At 42.8% G+C, this 15465-nt stretch overlaps 1 protein-coding gene across 2 annotated transcripts in view; it reads left to right on the forward strand.

The window, feature by feature from the left end:
• Positions 1-15465, forward strand: part of ALDH2 (aldehyde dehydrogenase 2 family member) — a 41430-nt gene that overhangs the window by 22048 nt on the left and 3917 nt on the right. The window contains exons 3-9 of one of the 2 annotated variants that reach the window (XM_044673585.1): positions 5367-5507; positions 5899-5978; positions 7774-7885; positions 10088-10216; positions 11958-12071; positions 13419-13521; positions 14274-14458. In XM_044673585.1, coding sequence (XP_044529520.1) covers positions 5367-5507; positions 5899-5978; positions 7774-7885; positions 10088-10216; positions 11958-12071; positions 13419-13521; positions 14274-14458 — 864 coding nt within the window. The remainder of the gene's footprint in view (positions 1-5366; positions 5508-5898; positions 5979-7773; positions 7886-10087; positions 10217-11957; positions 12072-13418; positions 13522-14273; positions 14459-15465) is intronic. The other variant, XM_044673593.1, reaches the window with a different exon arrangement.

Genomic DNA, 15465 nt, shown 5'->3' on the forward strand with positions numbered 1-15465 from the left:
ATACTGTGTATTGGCTCCAGGGCAGAAGAGTGGTAAGGGCTAGGCAATGGGGGTCAAGTGACTTGCCCAGGGTCACACAGCTAGGAAGTGTTGGAGGCCAGATTTTTTTTAAAACCCTCACCTTCCATCTTAGAATTAATACAGTGTATTGGCTCCAAGGCAGAAGAGTGGTAAGGGCTGGGCAATGGGGGTCAAGTGACTTGCCCAGGGTCACACAGCTGGGAAGTGTTATCACATTCTTTTAAAAGCTAAATTCATAATCAAATACCATCCAGATTAAAAAATAAAGTTTTCCTAATAGAACTTCTCATAAAATGGCTTCTCAGATTTCACAATATAAGAAAATTTATAAATACAATAACATACATAATATAATTTATTTAAAACATGAAAGAAAAGTTATTACCAGTCAAAATGACATCAGTTAGGGGCAGCTGGGTAGCTCAGTGGAGTGAGAGTTAGGCCTAGAGACGGGAGGTCCTGGGTTCAAATCCGGCCTCAGCCACTTCCCAGCTGTGTGACCCTGGGCAAGTCACTTGATCCCCATTGCCCACCCTTACCAATCTTCCACCTATGAGACAATACACCGAAGTTCAAGGGTTAAAAAAAACAAAACAAAAACAAAATGACATCAGTTACCGAATGCATTTCCAAATTATCCTATGTAGAAATCATTCATATTATTATTTTTGGCATTTTATACTAATTTCATGCAGAACCAGGTGTACAATTAAATTAAAGAAATAACAATAATTGTCAACATTTCTATAGTGCTTACCCAGTCACTCTCTTAAGCACTTCACAATCATCATAGCATTTGATTCTTTTAACAATTCTGTACCATTAGTATTTTTCTCTTTACAGACCAGAAAACAGAGGCAAAAATAGATAAGATAACTTAGGATCACATAGCTAATACATTTCTGGGACGGGAACGTAACTGTAGTTTCCCTACATTTTTACAGCATTTCCCCCTCTCCCCAAAGCCTCTATTTGGGAACCTAATCTGAGATGAGGAGAGCTAAGCGGGTCAGAGGGAAGGGGCCTGTGAACTAAGGAGTCACAGTGGATCTCTGAGCTGGGTGGGAGTCAGAAGGCATTTCTCTTGGTCAAGGAAGAATAAGCTAGTAAGTTTAAACCACAAACTGAATGTATTTTTTTCCTTCACTGTTGGCTTGCTTTCTAACTAGTTGCCTTTCATCACTGCACTAAAACAATAAGGCTGTCAATCTTTGTTTTTGTTTTTTGGGGGGTTATAGAAATAAATATTTATCCTTTAAAAACTTGTATAGGATTCAGTTCTTATTTTTCCTTATAGCAAAGTCTAGAGTGGTAACCTCAAACTCACTGAGATATTTTAGCCTAAGTTGCTAATTGAATAGGACGAGTCTACAAACACCTTCAAATCTCCAAAATCTCCTGCCACGGCTGAAATGACAGAAAAATCTCTCTTGCGGATTTTTTTCTCTTTTTTTTTTTCTCTTAAAGCCGAATCTCCCACTGAAAGCTTAAAGTGAGAGTTAGTCCTCCTTTCTGAGACAACTACTTCAAGTTTGAAACTTCATTAGTATTTCCTCCATACTAAACTCTTTGCAGACTTTTAGCAGATTTTCATACTTGGCTGCCTTTTCTCCTTTAAGAATCCTAGATTTCGGGGCAGCTGGGTAGCTCAGTGGATTGAGAGTCAGGCCTAGAGACGGGAGGTCCTGGGTTCAAATCTGGCCCCAGCCACTTCCCAGCTGTATGACCCTGGGCAAGTCACTTGACCCCCATTGCCCACCCTTACCACTCTTCTACGTTGGAGCCAATACACAGAAGTTAAGGGTTTAAAAAAACAAACAAAAAAACAAAACAAAACAAAAAAAAGAATCCTCGATTTTATAGAAGACAAACACATAGGATATAAAGAACACAAAACCCCTTTTAGGGGGAGGTGGGCACAAAGCTGCCCAGCAAAACCAAAAGTTCATCTGATCAGAATGAGATTTTTCAATGACTAGCTTAAATTTCTTTTAATTTGATGACATGTTAAAACCAGTGGAAATGCACGTTGGCTATGGGGGGGGAGGGTTCAAAGAGGGGGGTGAAGGAGAAAGTGAAAACATGAATCATGTAACCATGGAAAATTTTTCTAAAAGATAAAATATTTAAAAAATAAAATAAAATACATTTCTTTTAATTTGCAATAATGATAAGAGCCTAATTAGTAAAAACAAAATGAACAGTTAAATCTCTTACCGATTTATAGCAGGTGTTACATAATTCAGTTGTATGCTGTTTAGTCATTCCTGTAACAGGAGCATCCCTTGGTGCTATGCTATCAAAACTCTATCCAAGGCGGAGTTTGCAGGTATCTTACTATTGTTGGAATCCCTCTTCTGTTGTGACTTTAGAAAACCCTAAACTTAAAGCACCTCAATTCCAGGACAAATTTAACCAAAACCCAAAGCACCTCAAATCCAGGGGCAGGTACAAAAACCAGAGTTCCAGACCAAAAAAACTGGATCCCAACCTAATTTAAACATAAAAACCAGGGGGCCCTCTCAGGTAGCTCAGTAGATTGAGAACCAGGCCCAGAGCCAGGAGATCCTGGGTTCAAATAGGATCTCATACTTCCTAGCTGTGTGACCTTGGGCAAGTCACTTAACTCCCATTGCCTAGCCCTTGTCACTCTTCTGCCTTGGAACAAATAAACAATATTGATTCTAAGACAGAAGGTAAGGGTTTAAAATATATATATATATACACACACACACACACATACACATACACATACACATACACACATATATACCAATTCCAGGGGTTCCTCCAAATCTAGGAGCACCCTCTAAACCTAAAACACTCCAATTCCTGTGGTCCCTCCAAATCAGGCGTACTTGCCAAGCCTTAATGGGAAAAAAAAAAAGGGAAAAAAATAAAACCTAAACCTTTACTTAGTTAAAAGAAATAGGGATTGAGAGCTGGAGTTCTACCTCTGGAGGCAGTCTTCCTCAAAAAAGTCCCTGATTAAGGAGAGAACTCTAGGGAGTTTTTCTGGCCAGCTATTGGTTCAGAGGGAGGAGGGGTCAGAATTCTGACTTTTACCCAGCTGGCTCACCAAAAATGTAATGAGCAGAAGATGAAATGACTGAGGGACCAAAGGAACATGCTGATTTATTAAGCAATGCTTTACCAGTTGCTTAATAAATAGGAACCAGGCCACTTCCTTAATGTAGGGCTGGATCCCATATATGAAGGAAAACAGATTTTTATAACATTAAAAACAATCCAATAAGTTCCATTAATTAAAAGGAAACAATGCAACATTAGACAATCTGCTCCCCGAGTATCTTTAAACAACCAAAGAAAAGAGGAAACAGTAACTGATCAGCTCGGGGCCAGTTTTCAGATAAGTCATAGAGGTTGCTTGAGATGTACAATTAGAAGAGAACTCTTTGCATCATTCTTTGGATCTGGCTGTGTTTCTAGATCCTTCATTAAAGTTCTCTAACCTGCAGGTCTAGGTGGTTTGGGTTTCCAGCCATACAGAGTGAGGTTCAAACAGAGTAACAAGATTTTCTCCCGATTCCTGCAACTAAATACAGTTTTCTCTGTATTTGTGAATTTGGAATAGGCTCATAGCTGAATAGAAAAGGAAGTGAGCTAACTCCAGAATTGAATCACAAGGTGGAATCGGTGTGGTTCGCTCAATTTCCACTAAACCACTCTCCAAAATGGCCACGTCTGTTTACTTCAGTTTCCTCCTCTGTAAAATGAGCTGGAGAAGGAAATGGCAAAGCATGCCAGTATCTCTGCCAAGAAAGGCCCCAAATAAGGTCACAAAGAGTTGGGCACGACTGAAATGACTGAACAACAACATCACTAAAATAAATACGTTAAGTGTTGAAAGTATTTTGGCTCGCAGGCGAAGTTTTGGAAGATTTAGTCAACAAGTATGTATTGACTTATGTATTGAGAGGCACATTATGTATGTGTTGTATAAAGAGCTGACTTTGGAGTCTCAGAGATCTGATTTCCAGTCCAGTTTCAGAAAACTTCTGGCTGGGCGGCTCTGGAGAAATCACCTCACCTCTTGCCTACCGAAACTATAAATTGCAGAAGAGTAGAGGGAGTTTTCTCACTGTCTGGTTCCCCTCCCTCTCCCATCAAAAATTCACATCTTTGAGTTTGAGTTTGTGGAGAGAAGATTGAGGAGCTGTTTTAGTAGGACAACTTTCTCGGGCTTATTTTTTTAATTTTAAATTTAATTAAAAATTTTTTTTCCATGGTTACATGATTCACGTTCTCTCTCCCCCTCCCGGAGTTGACAAGCAATTTGGGGCTTATGTTTTAGGGATGGATCATCAAGTATTTGTCATTATTATTAAAGTTTTATTATTATTGAGTTTTATGGTTTTCTTATACCACAATTACTTCCCAACGTACTGTACCATCCATAGTTTTTCTCCTTCGAAAGAAAGAAAAGAAAGAAAACAAGCAAGCTGTGCAAAACTGACCACCACAGCCAATACATTTATCAGAGATTATTGTCGTCTGTGGTCTTTCTCTCTGCCCTTCCCCAGGTCTATCATGAAAAGGCAGGAGGGAGTTTCAGCTCTCCCCTGGAATCCATATTGGTCATTAAGGTTCATCTGAGCTGATCTTCCTTTCAATGCTATTTAATTTATATTATTGTACTCATTGTGCATGTTGTCTCCTGGATTTGCTTTCTTCATTTTGCACCCATTGATGTAAGTCTTCCAGGACTTCTCAGAATTCCTCAGATTTGTTTTTTTCTTCTGGTTGAATGATAATTCATTAATTCATTATGCCATAATCTGTCCAGCTATTTTCCCCACTGATGGGCACCCCCTTTCTTCCCCCCCCCCATTTTTTGCCACTACAGAAAGTGCTGCTATATGAGTCTTTTGTCATATATTTGGACCTTTGTTTACATCTTTGATTTTCTTAGATTGATAGATATTTTATTGCCCATACCTAGAAATTGGGTCTGGGGGAAACAGTGGGGTACAGTGAAAAGGACCTAGATTCAAATTCCACCTCTGATGCTTATGACCTCTGTGGCCTTGGACAAATCACTTCCCTCCCTGGACCTCTGTTTCCTTGCCATACAATGAAGGGATTGGACATGGGGGTCTTGAGAATCTCTTCCAGCTAGAAATCTATCATCCTTGTAAGCCTGTTTTTCAGTGAGCATCTCTGTAAAATAAGAGGATTCAACTGGCTATCTCTGAGGCTCCTTCCAGCCCTAGATCCAGAGTCCTATGACTAGCCCTCTCTGCTCAGTCCTCTTCTCTTGTTAGCTGTCATTACCACTAAGGTGTCTGTGCAAAAGCTGAGCTAAGGCTCGATCTCTTTTCCAGGCAGATGTGGACAAGGCGGTAAAGGCCGCCAAAAATGCATTCCAACTGGGCTCCCCATGGAGGAAGATGGATGCATCCTACAGAGGAGTGCTGCTGAACCGGTTGGCAGACCTGATTGAGAGAGACCGAGCTTACCTGGCCGTATGTGTTCTTCCCTTGCATCCCACCTCATCTCCTTCCCTTTCCCCCCTGCCAACCAGCCAACCAAACACATATACCTGGCCCTTTAGGAGTCTGTGTTAAGGGGCAACTAGGTGGCACAATGGATAGAGCACCAGGCCTGGAGTTAGGCGGTCTTGAGTTCAAATGTGACCTCAGATACTTCCCAGCTGTGTGACCCTGGGCAAGTTACTTAACCCCTATTGCCTAGCCTTTGCTGCTCTATCTTAGAATTGATTCTGAGACAGAAGGTAAGTGTTAAAAAAAAATAGCCTATGTTAAGCCTAGGAGTTTCTCATTACCAACAAGTGTATGACCCCAAGGTATGTGTATACCCTGACATTGCCTGCTGAATGAGCTTTTCTTTTCTCAGACGCTGGAGACCTTGGACAATGGCAAACCCTACGTCATCTCCTACCTAGTGGATTTGGACATGGTTCTCAAGTGCCTTCGGTAGGTCCTGTGGTTGTCATGTTGGCATTGGAGAAGAGAATTCCAAGATGGCGCCATTTGCAAGGTGGAGCCATTTGCAAAATGGCACAGTAGGAAGTGGCTGAGCTTTGTTAGCTTTCTTTTTGTCTTTGGCCTCCAGAAGTTAATCCCATGGATGGTATGAGTGGGTGAAGGGAGGAAGGTAGGAGGAAGGATGGATGGGAGAAAGGAGAGAGGAAGGTAGAGGAAGGGAAAGGAAGGTGGTCCCCAGCCGGGACAGGGAGAAATTGACCAGAGCCCTTCTGGGCTCAAATAAAAGATCAGAGAGCAACTTAGGGTTTAGAATAGCTAGGTTTTATTTAAATTAGAAAAGGGAAAGATTAGGTAGGGAAAGAGGGTTTCCTCAGCCTACTGGGTAGAGAGAATCCAGGATCTGAGAGAACCTAGAGAGTCTCTAAGCTAGAGCACTCTGCAGGGTCCAGGGTAGAGAGAGTGAAAAGGCGCCCAAACTCTCTTTTATACTTTCTCTGATACCTCCCACAAAGGAAGTGGGAGGTGTTGGGGGAAGTTGTAGCAGATAGTCCTGGGAATTGTAGTCTCCCAGGGCTTAGAATAATTTTTAACTGACACAGTGGGAATGATCATAGCTCAGGGGGAAAAAGTCTTTCAGATTGCTTCTGAGGAGCCCCGGACCAGGAACATGCCTTAGGGTCTTGGGAAATAGTTCCTAGTTTCTATATCTCCTGTTTATTGAGTACACTTATTTGGAGGAGCGGAATGAAAGCTCCCTGAGGGCAGGAACTGCTTTGTGGTGCTTGGCATAGCTGGCACACAATACATGTTTGATGGTGGAATCACACACTTGTTATCTCTTACTGATATATTTCTTCAGACTAGTCCTGAGAGAGAGAGAGAGAGAGGAGGAAGAATGAGAATAATTCTACCTTTTCATGGATGAGGAAGATGGGTGGGGGGTTATGCTCAAGTCAAATGTGTATGGTAGTAGTATTCTCCTTCTCCCTCTCTCTCCTCTCCTTCTCTTTCTCCCTCTCCTCTCCTTTCTCCTGTCCCTTATCAATCAACAAGCATTAATTTAATGCCCACTGTATGCCAGGCCCTGGGGATACAAAGAATGCGACAAACCCTGCTCCTCTCCATCTTTGTATGAACATAACTTCCTGCAACATGTTTGACAGATGATGTAGTCTTGGTGAATTGAGGTTTGGAGTCAAAGAAGCCTTGGGTTCAAGCCCCCACCTCTAACATGTGGTAGCTGTGAGACTCTGGGCAAGTCCCTTAGCCTTTCGGTGTCCAAGGCAATTCTCAGATGACCCTGAGTTACAAAGGAGTTGTAGCCTGCATTAGAGAATGAAGAGTCCTCTTTGGGAAGTCCCTCCACCTATGAAACCCCCAGTCTCTACCCTTCCTGCTCCAAACAGAAAGGTGCTCCAAGTTTCCCCATCACTTCTCATCTGGAGTCACTTCTTTCTTTGCCTTTGTGGGCTAGACTGTAAGCTTCTGGAGGGGAGGGAAAGTGTTTATCTTGCGATGTGTGTGGATCATCTTGGGCTGTATCCTGTTTACCTTTGCGATCTCAGAGCCTGTTGGTAGTTAAGGAGCTTTGGCGTGTTTTCTCACGGAGCCCAGATCTCGAGAGGCTGCCAAGTGTTTAGCATTTATAGGCATTTTTCCTGGGATTGAGCCAAAGAGGAAGGCTCTTTGAGGCACCAGGGATTAAGCCTCTTTGCCTCCCTTTCTGTCAGGGCTTTAGAAAGCTTCCCTGTGATCCATTAACTAAAACCACCATTATTTTCAGGTATTACGCGGGCTGGGCTGACAAGTACCATGGGAAGACCATTCCCATTGATGGAGATTTTTTCAGCTATACACGCCATGAGCCTATTGGAGTTTGTGCCCAGATCATTCCAGTAAGTGATGCCTGCCCACCTCTACTCCCTCCTTGTTCATAAATCCTGAATGTTGACCTGGAGGTGGAAGCTTCTGCCTGTTCCCATCTGAGTTTTTCCTGCAGTGGGATAGAAAATCCCAGGAATCTCTGCTCCTGAAGGCAGATCTGTGGGGTCCACAATAGCAGTGGCTGACATTGAGGAGGACCACCATGACTTTTCTTCTGCTACTTCACTGTGGCAGGGAGGTAACTCCAGATGGGGCCATGGAAGGATAAGCAATGGCAAGTCCTGCCAGGCCTGAAAGGCGTCAGGTGTGAGCCTGCTGACAGATGGCCTCGCTGTTCCTGTCTATGTCTCTCCCTTCTCCAGTCCATTCTGTATGTGCCTGAAAAAAAAATTCTTTTTTTTTTTAAACCCTTACATTCAGTCTTAAAACAGAAGAGGGAGGCAACTGGGTGGCTCAGTGTATTAAGAGCCAGGCCTAGAGATGGAAGGTCCTGGGTTCAAATCTGGCCTCAGACACTTCCTAGCTGTGTCACCCTGAGCAAGTCACTTAATCCCCATTGCCTAGCCCTTACCACTCTTCTGCCTTGGAACCAATACAGAGTATTGATTCCAAGATGGAAGGTAAGGGTTTAAAAACAACAACAACAACAACAAAAATATAAAAGAGCAGCAAGGTCTAGGCAATCGGGGTTAAGTGACTTGCCCACAGTCACACAGCTAAGAAGTGTCAGAGGCCAGATTTGAGCTCATGTCCTCCCAGTTCCAGACCTGGCACTATCCATTGTGCCACCCAGCAGTTACTAAGTCAGAAAGTAAGGGGTTAAAAAAAGATACAGAGGAGATGCAAAGTCACATTAGATGGTATACTACAGTTCATAACCTGGAGTCTGAGAACTTTTTTTTAGTATTTTGATAATTGTATTTCATGATAATCAGTTTCCTTTGTGTTCCCATGTACTTAATTTTATGCATTTAAAATATTATTCTGAGAAAAGACCATAGATTTCACCAGGCTAACTAAAGGGTCCAGTACACAGAGAAGGTTGAGAAACACTGGTCTAGTGGGGGGAAGCCCTGTCCAATTTGTCATTTGAGCTGAGTCTTAAAGTGCCAAAAGGGATCTTCCTAAAGTACTGGTCTCACCTTGACATCCCCTCCTTCAATCAACTTCAGTGGCTCCCTTCTCCTTCCAGGATCAAATAGAAAATCCTCCCTTTGGCTTTTAAAGCCTGTTATTATTTGGTCCCCTTCTACCTTCCCAGCATTCTCACACCTTCCCTTCCCCATTCTGTGATACAATGACACTGAACTCCTGGTTTGTCCCTGGCACATCTCCCTCTTCCTTACCTTTGCCATGGCTGGCCCCTCTGCCTGGAATGCTCCTTCTCTTCTCTGACCGCCTCTGCCACTTCCTTCAAGTCTCTGCTAAAATCCCACCTTCTATAGGAAGCCTTTGCCAACCCTTCTTAATTCTATTTCCTTCCCTCTGTTAATGATTTCTTAGTTTTTCCTCTATAGAATTTATTTGTACTTGTTGTCTCCCCTTTTAGATTGTAAGGTCCTTGAGGGCAGGCACTGTCTTTTGCCATTTTGGTATCCACAGTACTTTGCATGGTGCCTGTCACATAGAAGGCATTAAATAAATGTTTATTGACTATTCCTCCAACTAAACACTCCATCTCCTAACTGGGCATTTTCCCTGATTGTTCTCCATGCCTGGAAGGCTCTTCTTCCACATCCCTTCCCTTCTCTCTTTTCTCTCCTTCTCTCTTCCATCTTCTTTCCCTCTGTCTGTCTCTCCCTCCGTGTCTTTGTTTCTTTCCCTTCCTCTTTATCTGTCTTGGCTCTCTTCTCTTAGTCTCTCTTTCCTTTTCTCTCTCTCCCCTCTCTCCCTTTCTCCTCTGTCTGCCTCCCCCTGCTCTCCTTCCCTCCCTCTTTGTTTCTCTCCCCTTCCTCTTTATCTGTCTTGTCTGTCTGTCTGTCTGTCTGTCTGTCTGTCTGTCTGTCTGTCTCTCTCTCTCTCTCTCTCTGTCTGCCTTTTCTTCCTTCCCTCCATCTCTGTTTCTCTCTCCTTCCTCTTTACCTGTCTTGCCTCTTTTCTCTTAGTCTCCCCCCTCTCCTTCCCTCTTCTCCTGTTCTCTCTTTTTCTTTCTCTTTCCTCTCTTCCCCCATTCACCTTAGGTCTGAAAAGTGACTAAACAACTTCTCTTCCAGTGGAACTTCCCGCTACTGATGCAAGCCTGGAAGCTGGGACCAGCCTTGGCTACAGGAAATGTGGTCGTGATGAAGGTGGCCGAGCAGACTCCCTTGACCGCCCTCTATGTGGCCAACCTGATCAAGGAGGTGAGCACCTCGGCTCTTATTTCCTCTTAATTCTCTTCCAGATCAACATGTGCAATCTAAGACTCCTTCCCAGTCTTTTAACATTTAAAAAATAACAGCCCCCTCTCCCATGTGTGTGACTGTGTTATTCATGTCCTTCATTTCAGTATAGCTTCATTGCCTTCCTTTTATTCTGTCTCTCTTGTTTGTATGTTGTGGTTTGCACAGAATCTTACCTTTTACAATGGGAGCGCCTTAAAGGCGTTTTTGGCTTTTTATTACTATATTTCATAATGCCTGGTGTACAGACAGCGCTTAATAAATGCTGACTGACTGACTGACTCTAGTGCTTTGCAACTTGCCAAATACTTGACATATATTATTTCATTTAATCTTCACAGTCACATGGTGAGGTAACAGTTGTTATTAGCCCCATTTTACAGATTGGGGAAACTGAGACCCAGTTGAGATGATTTCACCAAGGATTCACAGCCAGTCAGTATCAGAAGCTGGATTTTGTTTTCTTTTTCTAAACCCTTATTTTGCCATCTTTAAATCAATGCTGTATATTAGTTCTAAGGCAGAAGAACAGCAAAGGTTAGGCAGTGGGGTTAAATGACTTGCCCAGGGTCACACAGCTAGGATTTGAGCCCAGGACCTTCTGTCTCTGGCCTGGCTCTCTGTCTACTTACTGAGCCGCCCAGCTGCCCCCACTGACATTTATGAGCTGCATAACTTTGATTAAGTCATTTTACTTCTCTGATTCTTGGAACACTCCAGCACTCCTCTGCTATGTCCTAGGTGGTCAGTAATCTTCACATCTCCTTCACTGGAGGAAGTTCTCAACTGTGACAGAAGCCATAGAGCCTTCATGTATGTGCAGAACACTTATTCAGCATCGGGCATAGGAGAGAGCCAAGAAGTCCTGGGTTCCAATCCCATTTCTAAAACATAATTAATTAGCTGTGAGTCCCTGGGCAACTTTTCATTGTGCCAGGCAACTCTTGAGTTAGAGTGAAGTGTGGGCAGAGGGAATTTCCTCACCTGGCAGTTTCTTATACCAGTGAAAACACATCCAGTCCCTCTTTAAAAAATTAAAAAGAAAAAAATCTCAAGAGTTTGATATGGCTAGAGAGAGACAACTAGGTGGCACCATAGCACATGGAATGCCAGGCCTGGAGTTGGGAAGACCTGAGTTCAAATCCAGTCTCAGACATTTCCTAGCTAGGCAAGTCATTTAATTTCTGTCTGCCTTAGTTTCCTCATCTGTAAAATGGGGGTTATAATAGCACCTACTTCCTATGGCTGTGGAGAGGATCTAATGAGAGAATAATTGATAGTGCTTAGCATGGTACTTGGCAATTAATAAATCTTTCCCTTCTCTTTTTCTCCCCTTCCCTTCTTTCTCTCTTCCCCTTTTCCTTCTCTCCTTCCTTCTTCCTTTCTCTTGTTCCCTCTTTCTTTCTTCCCCTTTTCCCTTTTCTCCTCCCTTCTGTTATCTTTTTTCTTCCCTCTCTCTTCCTTTCTTCTCTTCCCGCTCTCTTTTCCCCTCTTTCCTTCTTCCATTGTCTCTTTCCCTCTTTCTTTGTTCTCTTCCCTCCCTTCTCTCTTTTCCCCCCTTCCTTCCTTTTCTCTTTTACTCTTTCCTCCCTTTTCTCTCTCTTCCTTTTCCTCTCTCCCTTCTTTCTCTCTCTTTCCCCCCTTCCTTCTCTCCTTCCCTCTTTCTTTCTCCTCCTCCTCCCTTCCTTCCTTTCACTCACAGGCTGGCTTCCCTCCTGGAGTGGTCAACATCATCCCTGGGTTTGGCCCCACAGCTGGCGCTGCCCTTGCTTCCCACATGGAAGTGGACAAGGTGGCATTCACTGGCTCCACTGAGGTAAGTCCAAGAGTTGGCAGGTTTGTCTTGTGATAGAGTGGCCTGCCCTGCCCTTCTTGAGGGGGACTGACTGTCTGCCTCAGTTTCTGTAATTCTGTAAAATGGCGTTAATGATAGCATTCATCTCCTAGGGTTGCTGTGGGACTATATTGGTAAAATATAAATCTAAAATAGTAATAATATATAATTAATATAACATATAAACACACATTTCCTATATTATATAATAAATAGATAATTCATAATTATATAATAAATGTAAAATGATAAAATAAATATAAAATAGTAATAATCTGTAACTATGTATAATATAACTTAGCCTATTATATAATAAACATAATTTATCTATTATAACTAATATAATAAATGTAAAATTGTAATAAAATAAATGTAAATATGAAATAGTAATAATATATAACATATATTTTATAACAAATATATAGTATGTAATTATATAATATTAGTGTAAAATAGTAATAAAATAAATGTAAATATAATAATAAATAATACATATATAAATTATGTTTACATAATAAACAATTTATATATTATATAACAACTATAACAACTGTAAAATGTAATAAAATAAATGTAAATAAAATAATAATATAAAATACATATAATATATAAATATGTAATTTACATATTACATAATAAGCATTATATATTCTATAACAACAAATTTAAAATAGTAATAAAATAAATGTAAATATATAATAGAAATATAATGTATAAATATATAATTTATGCATTATACAATAACATAAGTATATAATTAATATAAATGGAAATAATAAAATTGTAATATATAATAAATATATTATTTACATATTATATAACAAATATATTGTGAATGTATTATATAACAAATATGATAAATGTAAAATGGTAATAAAATAAATATAAAGCTATATGGGACTATATTAGTAAGGCTCTTGGCATGATATGTGGCACCTAGTAGGTGCTCTATAAATACTACCTCCTTTAGCTGTTAACTAAGGGCTGGCTGCCTAAACAGGGTCCCTGGGGTCTGTGACACCAATGAATCCACCCCTTTGGAAGCCTGCCAGGGAAAAGAGAAAGGGTTTAAGCCAGGACGGGGGGGGGGGGGGAATAAATGGAATCTGGCTTTCCTTAGTTCATAGAATCATAGACTGAGTATTGCCAGGGAGCTCAGAGCTCTGTTCTAGCTCCTGATTTTACAGATGAGGAAACTGAGGCATGACCTGAAAGACCCCCGAGGCACCATGGGAAGCGAATGGCCTGGGAAATTTGAACTCAGGTCCGTTCTGCTGAAATCCAGCAGAGGTCTTGGCTTTCGTGCTGCAGCCTCTTTTCTCCTTGTAGGTCGGGAACCTCATCCAGGTAGCAGCAGGGAACAGCAACCTGAAGAGAGTGACGCTGGAACTGGGCGGCAAGAGCCCCAACATCATCATGTCGGACGCCGACAGTAAGCCCTGCTGGGGAGGGGCCTGGGGTTGTTTTGGAGGGCCGGGAGGTGAGCGCCCCCACACAGGAGGGAATACTCATGGAGCCTTTTTGTTAAGCCCCATCTGCGGTTTCCTTGGTCGAGGAAACTCCCTCTACCGGTACCGATGGGCCCTTTCTCTGCAGCTTCGGGACCTGGCTAGAGCTCTGAGAAGCCCATTCATTTGCCTGGGGATGCAGCTGGTCTATGTCCAGGACAGGACTGGAACCTGGGTCTCTGGCCACTTTGCCTCACCACCTTTCACTTTGTAATAATAAGTAGCAATATGGAGCAGCGAGGTGGGGCGGTGGATAGAGTGCTGGGCCAAAGTCAGGAAAACTCTAGCCTTACACACCTACTCATTGGGTGACCCTGGACAAGTCACTTCACCCTAAATGCCTCCGTTTCCTCATCTGTAAAATGAGCTGGAGAAGGAAATGACAAACTACTCCAGTATGTTTGCTGAGAAAAACCCCAAATGAGGTCACAGAGTCAGACGTGATTGAAACAAGCCCAAAGTAGGAATGTGAGTTGAACTCTGTTTCACAGAGGGGTCCCCAAAGTCAAGAAATGGGCTAGAATTTGGCTCCCTGGCTATTCCTGCCTGTGCCCCCAAGGCTGGCCCTGCCACCCCACCTGACGCAGGGCTTCCTGACTGGGGAGCCATGGCAGCGGGCGGGCATGGGATGGGGACGTGGACAATCTCTTAATTTCCCGCCTCCTTCCCCCAACAGTGGACTGGGCTGTGGAGCAGGCCCACTTTGCTCTGTTCTTCAACCAGGGCCAGTGCTGCTGTGCTGGCTCCAGGACCTTTGTGCAGGAGGACATCTACTCCGAGTTTGTGGAGAGGAGTGTGGCCCGGGCCAAGGCTCGGGTGGTGGGGAACCCCTTTGACAGCCGGACTGAGCAGGGGCCTCAGGTAGGCTGGCCAGTCTGGCGTGTGTGTATTTACTTCTGTGCCTTTCAAGCCCTGAGAACTGGGGTCGAGGGACGTGGAAATAGAGAAACGGCTCCCTTCCGGGGGGTTCGCTATCGTGAACATTATTCAGTTTTCTATATATTTTGTCTTTCCTTTTATCTATCTCTGTATGATATTCCATAAGTAATCAGTTTAAGCTAATTTTTATTTACTTACACATTCATATTTTTTAAAACTTTTTCTGTCTTATTAACAACTCCAAGCCAGAAGGATAAAACCTAGGCAAATGGGATTAAGGGACTTGCCCAGGGTCACACAACTAGGAAGTATCTGATTTGAACCCAGTTCCTCCTGACTCCAGACCTGGCACTCTATCCAATGAACCACCTCACTTGCCCCTCAGCCTATATTTTTTTAAAGTGCCTACTATGCTCCAGGCATTGTGCTAAGAGGAAGCGATCTGTCAAAATGTCAACTCCAGAAGAGGAGGGGAAACAACAAGAATCATGTAAGCCTAGAAAAAAATTAAAAAATAAAGGCAAAAGATAGTCCCTGCCCCCAAGAAGCTCACAGTCCAATGGATGCAGACAGCCTGCAAACAACTCTGAACAAATAAACTGTAACTATAATATAGACTAGAATGAAGGTGCCAGCACAAAAGAGGATTGGGGAAAGCTTCTTGCTAAAGTCAAAGCTAAATGTAAGCCTCTAGAAGGCAGGCACCGTTGGAGGTTTGCCCTGATTTCCCCTGTGCCCACCACAATGCCTGCCACCTGCCAGGCATACCACCTTGACCCGGTTTTCCCACTCGGCAGCCCTTCCAACCTGGAAGAACAGATGGCTTTCCTGACACGTGTAGGTTTCTGTGGGGCCAGACGACTGAAGCATCTGGCTGGTTTTCAGGTCTCTGCCCTTTTGGGGAAGATTCTGGCCCCTTTTAGCTCTGTTCTAGCCTCAGCTTTTGGGAATAAAACCCTTCCTGGAAAGGATGCGAAGGGACCAAGACA

Source organism: Gracilinanus agilis, chromosome 1 (assembly GCF_016433145.1).
Source record: "Gracilinanus agilis isolate LMUSP501 chromosome 1, AgileGrace, whole genome shotgun sequence".
In the NCBI taxonomy this organism is placed as follows: Eukaryota; Metazoa; Chordata; class Mammalia; order Didelphimorphia; family Didelphidae; genus Gracilinanus; species Gracilinanus agilis.